Source organism: Thunnus thynnus, chromosome 21, assembly GCF_963924715.1.
Source record: "Thunnus thynnus chromosome 21, fThuThy2.1, whole genome shotgun sequence".
NCBI lineage: Eukaryota > Metazoa > Chordata > Actinopteri > Scombriformes > Scombridae > Thunnus > Thunnus thynnus.
The window spans coordinates 26,093,433-26,108,861 of NC_089537.1; the positions used below are offsets into that span (position 1 = coordinate 26,093,433).

The window sequence follows — 15,429 nt, forward strand, 5'->3', positions numbered from 1 at the left end:
CAAATCATGGAATGGAAAAAATATTTCCAGTGAATATAATCGAGGCAATCTCCAAAATGTTTTTGGAAAAACACGAGACCGGGCTGAGAAGAGAGGAGAGGAAAGGCCAGAGACTCATACTCATCCACTCTCGCTTTCTTTCTCTCTCTGTTTCTAACTGGTATCAAGACTAATTAGCCCTTAAATAACCCTTCTCTTTTTATATTGAGAATTTTTTAATATACAACAGTCCACAGAGAAAAAATAAAAAATAAAAAATTGAACTTTGTCATCACCTAGACAACATATGCCAGTATGAAGATTCTACATGGCTCCTGCTTTGAAATACCGACCTTTGAACCTTCTAGAGAACTCTTGACCTCAGCTGTGAGTATAGTCAACTACTTGGGGTGCTGTCAAATGTGGGTAAAATATGATTAAATTAATTTTCAGCCATTTAACAATTAGGGCCAAATCCACAAAAGGATTATGTGGCTTTTGCGGCTGCTAAACCTGTGCAAATGAGACAAAAAGATAGCGTGTAATTCACAAAGCACCTGCAAAGGGTGAAATGTACCACTGCCAAGCAAATAGTGTCATGGTATGTCTGTTCCATTTGCATGTATGTAAATTAGGTAATATTCATACAGTCAGGACAAAATTGGCCCCTTTCATTGCAAATTAGCCTTGTTGCAAAAATGTGTGATGCTGCAGCCAGCTGTGACACACAGCCAGCTGTGGGCAACAAACAGAACATCAGTACTGATGTTTCTGTGAAATCCCGGATCCCTGATACATTCAGTGACACCTGAACAACATTATTGTAAAATTGATCTAACACATTTCAGACCTGCTTGAGTCACATTAAAAGCTGTATTCAGGCATTTCAGTAGATTATGTTACAGATGTGAAATACTAGAGAAGTAAAAGAAGTAAAATTAATGAAAGTTGGTTTGTGATTTTGGAGAGTTCTGTATGTGAGCACCTCTGCTGATTAAAGACATGCAATTTGAGGCTTTTGTGCTCTGCAGTTTTCACTATGGACCAATCTGTGTGCTGAAATGTGGAGAGAAACCCAAAACACTGGAAACTGCTCTGCTCACTCAAACAGATGCAAAACAAGGGCAAACTGCACTCAGCTGCAAAACTTTATGGGCATCATATCATTAGCGTAATATCTTTTGGGGCAGATTAGATACTAGAAAGGCGCTATACAAGTACAGTCCATTTACCATTTAATACTTTCTATAAACTACAATTCCCTCGAGCCACTCCATGCAGCTTGATACAAATCAGCACTATAGTTGTAGTTCTTAGAGTTTGCAAAGCAGGGTTGTAAATAGTGTCATAAAAGGATATATCTACTGAATATATCAAATATCTAATACAGCTGAACTAGTGATTACACTGCATCTAGATGATCCATGTTAAGAAACAGTAAAGATGTTGGTTTATTTCAGATATTTAAGTAATATTCTAGAAATGGGTTTTGGGTTGGTGTTCAGTGTCAGTGGGAGTTATGCAGTGCTCCAGTGTTTAAGGAGTTTGTTTGTTATGGATTCAAACTGTTTGTTCAGTCACATCATGTATGTATTAAACTGCCTCCTGAATGCTAACCAATATGTTAACAATTTCAGTTGATTAACAGCTAACTTTCCTGCAATTATAACTGATCTCAGAGCAGTTTCTATGGTAATGTACTGGTAATGTAAATTCTATGTTAACTGCGGGAGAAACTGATCTGGTGCCAGGAACAGCACTATTTCTACCTTCCTGCCTTTTCTACCTTGCTGACGAGCTGACATCTGATCATTGTGCATGCCCATAAACGGCTGTCCGTTCTGTAGCCTTTGTTACTAAGGTTGTTGCTAAGGGTTTTCAATGTGTTGTTTGCGCTGTCTGCTTCCATATTTTGGATCAGATATTGGCTCGATCATGTATGGGACTTCATGCAGTCACTGCGGCTAACATTAAGCTAGCTGTTGACCGGCTCCGTTTCTTCTTCTACACGTGTTAAACACTGAAGATGGAACATGTGGCTTTGAAGACTTAAAGGAACCCTTGACTGAGCTGATGGCTGAGTACCAAAAGTAATGTAATGAGTATAATAATGACTTTAAATCGCTTTTTCTGTTAAATGATTGGTAAAGTGATTACATTTTTGAAGTAATTTACCCAACACTGCTTTTTATATGCTTTTGTATGTCGGGAGTGTGATGTCACCATGTCACATGGAACACTGCATCTTGGACCACAATGGAAATAAGTCTTGGTCTTGCACTTCCCATTATGTCAAATTAAAGTACACTAAAGAGAAGAGATGGTCGAGGGAGATAGAGGGAAAAAAGAGAGAAGACAAAGAAGAGGAGAGGATTGTAGGGGGAGGAAAAGAGAGAAAAAGGCTAGAAAAGAGTCCACATCTGGCTGTATCTAGCTACTAATGAAGAGAGAGAGTGTGTGAAGTGAAGAGCTAGAGCCTGCATCCTCCTCCTCCTCCTCCTCCTCCTCCTCCTTTCTCCTCCTCTCATGACCATCTGGGCCTCAGATGAACTGCTGTAAATAATACATCATCATCATAAGGCCTGCTTACTAAACTGCAAAGAAAGTTACAGAAAATTATGCCAAACCACAAAACGCACTGTGCAATCACATCATCACTGCATTATTTATCGTTACATCAGTGAAACAAGTTTCTCATTTTCAAGTGATGCCAACCCAAAAAATTCTAACCATCACTGTCAAAACCATTTCTGTTGTGTTTGGGCTAAAACAGTCCATAATCTTTTTTTCTACCATAAAGAGTTTCATGATGGAGACTTGTGATGCGTCCTTTCATGCATATTTCTCTGATCTTTTGGATAAAAACTGAAGACACTGCTACCATAACAACCATGAAAATCTGTGCTCAACCCCCACCCTCATTAGTAAGCCAAAAGATGATGTGTCTGTTGACATGACAGCATGGTGTAATGATTAGGATACTGGGAACATAACAGACTAGAGCTGAACCTCTGACACTAAGAAAGAAATAATGCAACTACAAAGCAAACCTGACTTACAGGTTCATGAGCTTAAAATCTAAATAATAATCTTTTTATTATTTTTTTATTATTAACAAATCTCATGTGCAGAGCCAAAGCAACAATGGATTAATCTACAAGTATCTACTACTACTAGATCTACTAGTATTGTAAACAAATGACCTGATATGTCTTATTCCTCTGAGCTCCATTGTTTTCCAAAAACAATTAAAAAATACAACAATTCCCTACAGTGGTACATGGTAATGAACACACACTGTGTCCTGCTGCAGCAAATTTCTCTAAAGTAGCAAATGTGGATTCATCTGTCTCTGAAAATAGTCCCCCGTTTTAACCTTTATTCAACTCACCCTTTGTTAGAAATGAAACTATAGCTGTTTTTTATATATATTTATTTACATCTTCAGTATAGGAACCAATGGGTTTGGGGCTAAATATTGAGAGATGGACTAATGTTGGTGTTGGCAACAATGTGTTCCATATATAAAGTATATGTATACATGTGTATTGTCTTTTTTATTAGATAGACAGATGATAGAAAGCAGACAGGAAATGAGGTGAGGGAGATTGGTTACACCATTCAACAAAGATCCTCAGGCAGACTTTCATACTCTAGTCCTGAGAAAAACAGAGATACAGTATTTCATTCATCTGTCTGCCTGATGCTTGAAATAGCAAATAAAACTTGGCACAGTCTGTCTGTGCTACATCGTTCCTTGTCATTTTTTGTCATGCTCACAACAAGAGGAGAATGATGAAAACTTGCTGGAATTTCTTTGATTTTTTTGGTGTTTTTGTGCGGTGGCGATCATCAGTGTGTGTTAACGATTTGATCACACAATAAAACCAGGCAGTCTGAAAGGCACTCATGTTACGAGCTTTTAAGATCTTTGAACAATCATGTGACATTTATGAAAGGTGGAGAGGAGCTTCTGGTACTGTGTGAGCAGTGGCTCTCACAGCTGAAATGCCACTAAAACAGCCTGTAGCCCTGCAGGTGGAGGGTAGATACACCACAGAATCACTGCATATAATTATTTACAGTGTCAGTTATTTTCATTTGAATAAGCTATATGAGTCAACATGATTGGGTCAGTTTCTCAGATATGACCACACTGAAAAAGAGCAACATGTTCCACATCCCTACAGTTGAACCCCTTCTTCTACAGAAGCAAGAAGCCTTGTTGCAAGAGCATTCAACACACATAGAGACAGTGTGGTTTAGGGAGCAGTTACCCTCAACATTGGAGCTATCTCTTGAACAACAGCCATGTGATACATGCATGTTAATATCCAATCTGGCCTCATTTTGGTGCCATGATATCAACCTTGGAGAAGATGGAGGGGGAGGGGGAGAGGAGCAGATGAATATAGACCAGAGGAACCATGTCTATGTTTGGCTCTGATCACTAATCTGTTGTGTTGAGGCAGCAGACAGCCTCTTAGGGACTAATTGTATTTTTCATTAGAGTGCACAATCTCCTCCAAGGCCAGATCAAATGTTTCCATTTCTCTCTGTGCAATTCATTTATTCTTCATCTCTTTTGAGTATTCAGGGCTTTGAAAATATAGTGTTTTTACGGTTGCACTGTAAAACGGCTACTTGGCAGAATGGAGAACATTCTGCAAGGGAAACACAGCCTGTCCAGTGTAAGGTTTTAATTTCAATACAATACACGTTTAAGACCTTTTAATTGAGGAAAGAAAAGGAAAGACATAGGCCTTCTTCACTGTCAACCCAATATCCTAGAAATTATGTTTATATACAGCTAAACTGCAACAGCAAATACATTTTGCAGGACTGTATGCTGCCTGAATTATGTTTTCTCTCAAAATAATGAGAACATTTTGTGAACTTATTTGGCAAATTGCACAAATATTCATACTGAATGTATAAGAAAATGTTCAGTGACAATATATCTGTTTTCCACCAAAATATCTGATCCTGCAGTCCAACATCTGCTGATAATAATAATAATAATAATAATAATAATAATAATAATAATAATAACTTTATATAGGACCTTTCAAAACAAAGTTACAAAGTGCTTTACAGTAAAAACAAGAAATAAAAAGTAAAATCCAAATCATAAAAATCTGTCTCTCCTACTTAGACCTGAATAAAGTGTGTTGCAGTAGTCAAGTCTGGAGGATATAAAAGCATAGATGACATTCTAGATCTGCAAATGAGAGGGACGACCTAATCTCTCAGTTGGACAAAGCAGAACTGTACCAATTTAGTCACCTGAGCTTCAAAAGACAACTTTGAATGTAAAATACATGATAGTAACTACAGCATCATGAAACTTTTTACGGTTATGTTTAGGCACTGGCAGCTCTTGGATAAGATATTTCAATGCAGCGCTTCATTCATTTGAAAAAAATGAAACAATTCAGCTGTATATACAGTAAATGTCATTTCTAGAAGACAGGGTTGTCATTGCAGGAACTTAACGGCCTGTAACTTAACATGTGCTGTGCAATGCAATAAAAACAATGCTGCCCAATAAAATCCATGTATGTCTCACCAAATTTGGTGATTTATATGTTTTTCAGATAAACTGAAGGATTATGTGTTCCGTTATGGTTTAAGACAATTCTCCTAGTTGTCAAGCTAAATAAACCATTTAAACCTCATTGGATTATCTGAAAAATGCTGTAAAACAAAACTGAAAACAAGACTGCTTTTCTTTGCTCCAGACCAGCTGTAGCATGTGCTGGCACAGAGAGCAGCAGTGGTGTTTGCAAAGTGGGCAGTAGGAGACCAAAAAGGTGGAGCTGATTAAAAATAATGAGCTGCGTGGGTTATCCTTCTACCAGCTATGTGAGATACTGATATTATGGAATTTATCACACTTTAATAAAATGTTATCTACAAACTCTCTGTTCACTACAGAGATCCATCACACTGCACACAAAATTATATTTACCTCCAGCTACTGACAGAAATATGAGGAGAAACTCTGGCCCCATACGATAAGAAATGAGCATCTTATTTCATTAAGTGGCTTATTTAACCAATTTCGATTATGGGTGGACAAAAATAACAAACCTGATCATGAAGTTTGTTATTATGCCTAATCTAGTTTATGAAGGCAGCATCAGTTGTATTGTATCATTTAGTAGGACTGAAAAAAAATTGGAAACACTATCAACAATACTGACATCTAGAAGTCCCACTGAAAGTTAGAATATGCAGTATATCGCAAATACAGTGACTTAACAGTTAGCTTAAAAGGTGTAACTTGTCCTAACCCTAACCCTAACCCTAACCCAAACAGATGCAACAAAGCTAACCAGAGAGTGAGGGAGCACAGTCTGTGTGGGTTTACTTTGTGTTAGGGTTAGGACAAGTTACACCTTTATCATTCTTATTAGCACATGGAGTCCCATGACCTCATGTAATTTGAAGGTAGCTCCGCCAATTTTCGAACTGAGCCAATGTAAGTGAAAACACCTGCGCAGGGCCTTTAATGTACTTTACATATCATCATTACTGGTATTACTATTGCTACTATTTCTATTCCTTTGTTTTCATTCAGTTGATGATGTCATCAATAGTGTCAGCATTCATTTTTTTCAGAGTAAGCTAAATGAAGTTTAATTTTTCTGCTCTTCATTGTGTGTAAATGAACATGATGTAAATTCATCTTTGTCAAACTGTAGGTTAGTTGCTCAGTAGTTATGATCGGTTGCATGTTCGTTATGATTGTTTGCCTGTGGATGTACTGCACGTGATTGACTTTTATCAATCTGTTAATTTGCCTTAACTGTATAGCTTATACACATGTTGTGTGTAGTTAGGTAACCTGTGTATCTGTGGCCTTTTGAACCCTCAACCTCAACATATCTGTGCATGTCACTACTCTGCAGTCATGTTCCTTTCACAGCTGTTATCAGGTTGGACTGCTCATACTGTGGTGCATATACACTATATATGCCTGTCCTTCACCAGGTCAAGGTGATTTCTCCCTGTGAGTCTTTGTAGCTTTATGAGCTGTCACATACTATCAATTTTATACTTAGATGCACAGAACAACCTGCTAGTTGACCTTTGTAGCACACAAACACACACACACACACACACACACACACACACACACACACACACACACATACATGTGATGTATGTTAACGTTTCTCTGTGTGACCTCATTTGACATGAGACTCCTCAGGTCAACTTGATTTTTCTTAATAGCATTTGCGAGTGTTTCATAGCTGGGTGCACACTCCTACCTATATTTCCCATTTAATGTCAGACATTAGCAGCTGTTGGCACACTCACTATATCAGAAGCTTGTCGGCTAAATGGAGAGTTTGACATGAAAAATTCAACCTGAGGAGACAAGCCTGAGCAGCTCGTCCTCTGCACGATGCTGTTTCAGACATCAATCTCTCTGTCTTGCCAAGTTCAAATGGTGTCCTGTGGTATTACTGAGGGGTCTGCTCACACACACACACACACACACACATTATACTGAGGAGCCAGCAAAGGCTGCTGTGTCAATCTATACACTTAAAGGCTGATTTAAAGGGACGTTTCAAAGAGATATTTTACTGTGGTAGGCTCTTCCCGAGTAGTTTATGACATATACCTCCTAAATGTTATTAACGTTATTAGATATTAACTTTAAAATTGTATCAGGTCCAACAGTGTGGTATGATGAGAGGGCTTTAACGAGAGCTAAGTCTAATGAGCCATTCTGATTAGATTCCATACAAATATGCATCATGAATAAAAATAACTATTTTTAGTGCTAGGAGTAGTGGTTGTATTTTGCATTCAGTATAATCAGTATTTAAGAGGAGTAGTGGCTTGAATCAATGTTCACAACTTCATGGTACTTACATAAAGCTAGTTCTCTGAGTCTTATAAGTGAGACATATCACTACTGGATATGCCTACCTGCACATTGACCAAATCCATATTTGACATATTTTTAGACATAACAATATTCTTCTTCTGTGATATGTTTTTTTCCACAAGAAAGATCAATCCAGAATGCATTATATATTTTATTTCATTTCAGAAGTTTTCCTGTTGGACACAAGATGTCTCCTATTTTACTGCAAAGTCCATTCACAGTGTATATGTACTAGAGGCTTCAAGTTTCCAAAACACACTGAATCATGATTGGCTCCAAACTAGTTGTGATGTCACAAATCCTGCTGGTATGTACTGTAGATTTCTTTAATTGAGATTTGAGGTGAGCTCAGAGAAAATTGCCCCCTTCTGCAGATGAATGTGAGAACAAATTGCACAGAGAAGAGAACAACATCCAACTCAAAGAACAAGAAGATAATCACATTTTTGAAAGGAGGGGGACTTTAAACTCTGTCTACAGAAACCTTTACAAGGATCAATATTAACAACTGGGATAAATGGAATGAAAATGTGCTCTGTCCTGGTGGCCTACTGGTTAAGACACCTTTGTTTTATGTTGTACTCCACTCTCTAAATATCAGTGGGCACACGCACATACATTTTTGCAGGTGCTGGGTTACCAAAAACACACAAAAGAAGAAAAGAGAACCCGCACACAGTTCAATCCTGGGTTGACACATCCCAGTGGTAGTATCAAAAAGACACTGTGCATGCTAATATCTTCACAGTACAGCACCGCCTCCACACTGTTTGACTGAGTAAAAAACCAAGAACTGAAAACCAAGCCGAGATGCTCACAGCTGGGTAGAAGTCCCACAAAGACAGTTCTGTCACAGTCAACACATATTCAGTCAGTCTATAAATACCACATCATACAATCAATACTCTACAATGATTATTGACAGGAACACCTTCTCTGCATGGTACTACTACCAGCATCCATACCCACAACCTACAACTGTTTAGAAGAGTTCAGAAGAGTTTAGAAGAACACATGCTGTGAGGGAAGCCAGCGTGTTTGAAAAAGTGGCCATGCTGAATGGAATTACATGGATTTAGATTCTGGGATTTGTAGCACAACAAACCTATGCTTCATCGACCACATTTTGGAAATATCTGGAAAATAAAATATGAATCAGTGCATGTTTTAATAAATGGCTTTTTGATGTGTTTCTGAGAATGAGATGAGAAGATGGATATCAGGCTCTTATCTGTGCGTACACATGAGTACAGAGTCAGGACATGGTTAGTTCAGCTTAGCATAAAGACTAGAAGCAGCCTGGCTTTGTCTGGAGTTCAACACTTACAGAACTGACTGATTCATATACTGAACCTTGTTTTTACATTTCTGTTTTTTTTGTTTTAGCAGGAGTTACCTACACAGTTTGGGGTTCAAATTTCTTGTATTTCTACTCAGGTTTTTTCCTTCATGAAAACAAGTGGATGGAACATCGTGAGTCTTAATCTAAAACTTGAGACTCATTACACATTTTACTCAAATTTAATTGTAGACACAAGACAAGTCTGCCAAACACAACTGCACACAAGAGAACAGGCAGGTTTTAAACAATTCCCCGGCTAAGTCAGTTAGCAAAAACCACTTGTGTTCAATTAAAAACAAAGCTGAACATATGAAACCCAATGGTAATGGTAAATGGTAAATGGACTGCCAATCTTTCCATTAGTGGATGACTCGCTCTACCTCCTGAGCCACAGCTGTCCCAGTGGTCTATTGTGAACTCTGAGGTAAAGCTGTGAATATTTACAGCAGACAGTTGATAATGTTTCATTCCTTTTACACTTCCAAATCACTAGTTTAGATAGTTAGCTTAAACTGGACGCTGATGTGATGTGTTCAGAACCAGTTGAAATGAGCTGCGAAAGTATAATAAGAGGTTGAAAACTTACAAATGCCATGCAAGAACTTTTTTTTTTGACCTAATCATTCATACTTACTGCTGGTTGCAGCTTAAGATGACACAACCTCACAGTATAGATTCATGTCCAAATATGAAGATAAGTAATTCTGAGTCTCAACATTACTGTTGCCATTTGAATAGGGTAATTACAGCCTCATTTCGATAAATCCTTGGGTTCAGCGGATGCTAGATGGCTGTGTTTGGCCCTGGCATTGCTGTAATGACCGAGACAATGAGAGTTTGAAGAGGGGTAATCATCATCTCCTCAGCGCTTCAGGGTTGTGTGTGTGTGTGTAAGTGTCTGCGTGTGCAAACTGCATGTATGTGGGGAGCTGTACACACACACACAATGGCATTTGCTAAATGACCTAGATAACAGAGCCAATCTGCTCTCCCCATCATGCAGGGAGTCACTGATGGTCCAAAGACGTACATCCATCGCTCATGGGCACTTGGGCAGATGCTAGATCTCTGACACAGAAAATCAAAGCAATCAGACCATCAGCAAGAATCAGAGCCTTTATGGAAATGTTTGATTTGTGTGTTGTGCTTAAAGGAAGAATCACATGATTTAGAAAACTGCTGCTGCATTGCTCTTTGTGGGGTCAAACGTTCAAGCATGCTGGACAACTGGCCAAAGCATCTTTTTATTCTTGTGAAGACAGGAGGGCAGTCAGAGAAATATAAACACTGTAAAATGGTAGTAGAGACTAAAGGGCTTCAGTCACTTTGAAAAGCCCTGTTCTGTATTAATAGGAATCTATCAACCAGTCTGGTTTGAAAATTACTTTTATCTGAATTTGTTTCAGCAAAACAATTATTTTAATGCCCTATTCTGGGTACAAGTTCTGCTGTTTTTGAAGGTTGAATAACTCTGATTTAGATGAACTGCTCTTGTAGGGATTTTAATGGGATTTGTTTTTAAGATCTAATTGCACTTTTGTGTTGCAGCGCTTTCTATTTCATTTAGTTTGAACTTTTTTAATTTATTTTTCATTCAGTGAAAGAAAAAGCCTGTGATTATATGTCTCTATTCAGACAAGTAACCAGATACAGACCACATGTTAATAATGGGATTGAATACCATACAATACAGAAGAAGAGAAGACAACAAAGTATAATAAGTAGTGAGTTTGTGTGAATGGGTGATAGGAATTATGCATAATTTTGATGACATGAATGGATGTCTAAGACTGCCAGGCCTCCTTATGAGTTTGGGTAAAAAAGCCGATGTACAATGACCTATTTGGAGCTGCTTTCAAAGCTCTGTCTTCCTGTGAGACTTGTCACTATAACTTGTTTTGATTACACATGAAGTGGGAGAAGTTAGCCAACACAATTTTTGTGTTAAGGTTTTTTTTTTCCTGAAGTTATAATCTAAAGGCTTGGATGGAGAACTAATAAACTTAGTAAATATTTATATTCAAACTTAAAATGGGGCTGGTTGTCTGTTAGCTTGCACACTGTCTGATACACCAACATATTTAACAGGCAAGAATGCTTTTTGGATCAGTCTTCTTAACAAATATTCAGCAAAGGTCCTCAGAAGTGCAGTAATCTTCGACAAGTTTCTCCAGCCATTACATATGAGACATGAGACACCCCCTGAAATGAATTCTGGGAAGCATCTCTGTCTCTCTGACACAATGTGGGATCTACAACTGAGCTCTGATTCACTTTGTGTTACATAAGACAATCAAGTGAGAAATTAATCGACAAGTTGAATGCGATAATCTCATTAGACATCAGAGAGATTAGATGCGAGGTCACGCACGCTAAAACCTGCTGTGTGCCTGCACAGATAACAAACACTTGGACATGAGGTGGTGCAAGGGAGAGGATACGCACATTCTGCTTCCAGTTACTAATTTACTGAAATGGAGTTTGAATTAGAGACATTTCACTGTTCATCCAAAAGGCTTTTTTCAATTTAAACTATTGGGGTGAATTATAGTAATATTCATACATAAAATACAAAGCCAAAGAAGAAGCTCAAGAGCCTAAATTTCCCTTAAATGTCCCTGTGGAACTCCATTTGTTAAAGCTAAAACTTCACAAATATTTTTCACAGCCGACATGCTGGCTCCTGTGTCCTGGTGTTAATGTGATTAAACTGCTGCTTACAGATCCTGCATCTCTACTGTGTCTGATAGTGAAGAAGCCTGGTTAGCCTGCCTGCATATCAGCCTCCCACAGACTCCCATCTCAGTGCCTGGCTGGCCAAATGAGGATCCAATCTAAAATACAAGCATGTAGGCTTGCATGGCTCTCAATCCATGGATTAAGTTTGAATACAAAGGTAAAACAAAAAGACTACAACCACCAAAATGGTTCCATTCCACAATGAAAAAGCAAATAAATATCTTGTTGTAATATATGATAAAATACAATGTGCTGCATTAAACATTTAACACACAAACAAAAAAATAAATTTAAAGAATTTGATCATTGCTTTTCCTGGATTTCTGAAAGCAAAAGCAGTCTAGCATCAATTTTATGACCTTCAACATCAAACTCCTGGTGATCACAGCTTCAACAAGGTGTGAAATCACTTCCAGGACTTTCTAGGTCAAGGTTAAGGTTTGTTTCCTATCCCTAAAACACATGAAAAGTCTGCTGACTATCAACTCCACCAACCCTCTTTCAATTCTCACTTCAATTCTCACTCATTTTAGCAGATTTTGACAGCATCTCATTGGAAATAAAGTGAAAACTGAAAAGACTGAACTGAAAGATATCCTTGGATAAAAGAACTCTTTCTTACTGAATAACTGTAGCTGTAGCTGGGAAGCTCAACAATAGCTCAACCAGCAAATTTTGAACTGATGGAGCAGCATTGTTGGTGCAAAAGCAGTTTGGTCTGAATCTGCTTTGCATAAATATATCACTCACATTCTGCCAACTTACAAAAAAGAGACATTTAGGAGAGAAACCTGAGATTGGAAAATGCTAACCTGACTCCTATATAATCAGACTTTTGAAGCCAATACAATAACTATAAAACTGAATTACTCCAGCTCTACAGCCTTTATCTGTGTGAGAATCTGCACCTGCATACACCTTGCTCACATTCTCTTTTAAAACTGAGATTCTGTTGCTGTTTACATTCATCCCATCTTTATTTAAACAATCCCGTTAGCTTAGCTACACCCATCCTTTTTTGGGTTTTTTGCCATTTGAAGGATTCAGTGTGCTTCAAACAAACTATTTCATATGTGTCATCTGAATACGTCTAAAGAAAAAAGTGTTTCTACCTGTTTGGAATATCCACACTGGATGTCATAGCTTCCAAACTTTGGACAAATTGAAATACTGGCCTGATGATTGTGGTAGATGAAAGATCTGAGCATCACCGAAATTATTACAATTAATCCTGAAAGGAACATGAATATGTGAACCAAATTTCATGACAATCCATCTAAACACTGTCAGGATATTTCACTCAGAACCACGAAGCTCAACGTTGTGGTGTCAATAGAGGAGGAGTCAGGGGATCACCAAAGTCATTAGGATACATCTTCTGGGTTCATGGACATATGAACCAAATATCATGTCATGTCATGACAGTGTATCTAGTAGTTGTCTAGATATGGTGCTAGAGGTAAAGTCAGAGAATCAATCAGATAATTGTTGAGATATTTCAGTCTGGATAAAAGTGGTGGACCAACCACATCCACATCCATCCACTGGATGGCTAAAAAAGCAAGCTTGAGAAAATCTGCCGCCTTACACCTCCACACATCTGACCAATCACTGCGTGCCATGGGGCATGATTGTTAGAGTATTAGTTTGTGAAAGTTATGAAAATTCTGCCCTCAGAGGGGGAGTTTTATTTGAAGTATACTGAGGCCTTCAGATTTCTGTAAATTGCTGCAAGATCCTGCGGATGCTGAAGGGGCTGAGTGGGTTAAGGATCCTGAGGATGCTGAGGGAGATAAGGATGTTGAGGGAGCGGGATGAAAGGGTTAATTAATCAATACAGCTGTCTACACAGGCCACATCATGGCTTGTGTTTCACCTACATTATGCGAGTAATAGCAATCTGGACTGGGTGACTTGCACTCAACACTGTGCATGAAGGCATACTGTTAGACATATAGATAGAACACTAGCTGCTGCTGCTCATGCTATGCCTGCTGTGTAGACATGTTGTAACAATTGACCTTCATTACTCTTCCAAATGAGTTGGACTAACCTGGAAGTGTGTTTGCAACCTGCCTGATCATCTGACTACAACTGTGATCAGCAGCAGAGCTTCAATTAAAATATATAAGGGAAATACAATAAGAGGAATAAATGGAGGAACAGAGCAGAGTAACTCACAGCCAGGTAGAGAGCAGCGTAGACACTGAGTGCTGCCTCCTTGGATGGGAAGGTTTTCCGGGCACGCAGGATGTCATCCTGGTTTCCTGTGCAGGCCTCCTGGTGGCTGATGTAGCGCAGGGCCTGCTGGCAGCCCAGGGCTGTGTAGTTTGGCTTACAAACCGTCAGGAAATACGGTGCCAGGTTCCCCGTCACTACCTGGCCTGCGTTGACAAAGATGTCAACAGTGAAGAGGCCAAAGGTGTAGACTCCTTGGAAGAAAAAGAAGACGTTTAGAGGTCAGACACAATGAAAAGACGGAGCTCTAATCAACAGTTGGAGATAGTGGATATGTGGATTTGATGTTTGTATATACTTGTATTGTATTTGTATATACTTAAATGTGTATATATACATTTTGTACCTCATGACTATAATACTTTTCTCATATGATATCATTATCATATGAATGATATCATTATCATATGAATGATATCATTATCATATGAAGGTCCTTTGATCTGTTTTTTTTACTGCTGGTGAAGACATGTTTAAATCAATGAACACAGGTACCAGTAAAATCTTCTCCTGCACTGTTTACTTTGCGTGGTTTCTCTGGTTGCTATGGTCACACAGTAAGCTGTGGCTGCAAATCGAAGAAGGTTCAACCATCATCAACTCAGACAACAGCATTAAATAGCTGTTTGTGTTGATGAGAACAGCAGCTATTGTCTTTGTCCTTACTGCTGTCGCTGTCCTCTACTGCACACCTGCTGCTGTGCTTACACTGGAAACAGTGGAGGTAGTGGCTGAAAGTATCTTCATAGAGACTGCATGTCTGTGCATCCCAGGACTTCTACATACAATGGGGAAGAGTAGACGCAATATTCATTACACACCCCCATTAGAATCAAAATGCAAATGTGGTGCTATTTTGTTTCATTCTGCCTCATTTTCACATCATGTTTAGACACTGGAAAAGTGCTTCATAAAACAACAAGGACAGGACATCATTCAACAAACTTTATTATAGTATTTTCAGTGAGAATCATAATTAATGTTGCTCCAGGACCTGTGCATTTGACCCCCTCCTGCCATTGTTAAAAGCCTATTAAAATGCTAAATGTCTTAAATGAGAGGAGGGAGTTATAAATACTTGCAAACTAAAATAAATAATGTGTTGAATGATGTTTTTCCCCCTTAAAATCAAATAAAAGATATGCATGATAACAATGTAATTAAATATATTTGCAGTAAGTACACAAATAATATATTGTAATTTGGAATTTTCACTGGATTAACC

The 15,429-nt window shown here is 38.4% G+C and overlaps 1 protein-coding gene across 2 annotated transcripts in view; it reads right to left on the reverse strand.

Annotated features, from left to right (window-relative positions):
• plppr5b (phospholipid phosphatase related 5b) overlaps window positions 1–15,429 on the reverse strand; it is a 174,603-nt gene that overhangs the window by 32,562 nt on the left and 126,612 nt on the right. For both annotated transcript variants that reach the window (XM_067578063.1, XM_067578064.1), the window contains one exon: window positions 14,148–14,398. In XM_067578063.1, the coding sequence (XP_067434164.1) occupies window positions 14,148–14,398 (251 nt within the window). The remainder of the gene's footprint in view (window positions 1–14,147; window positions 14,399–15,429) is intronic.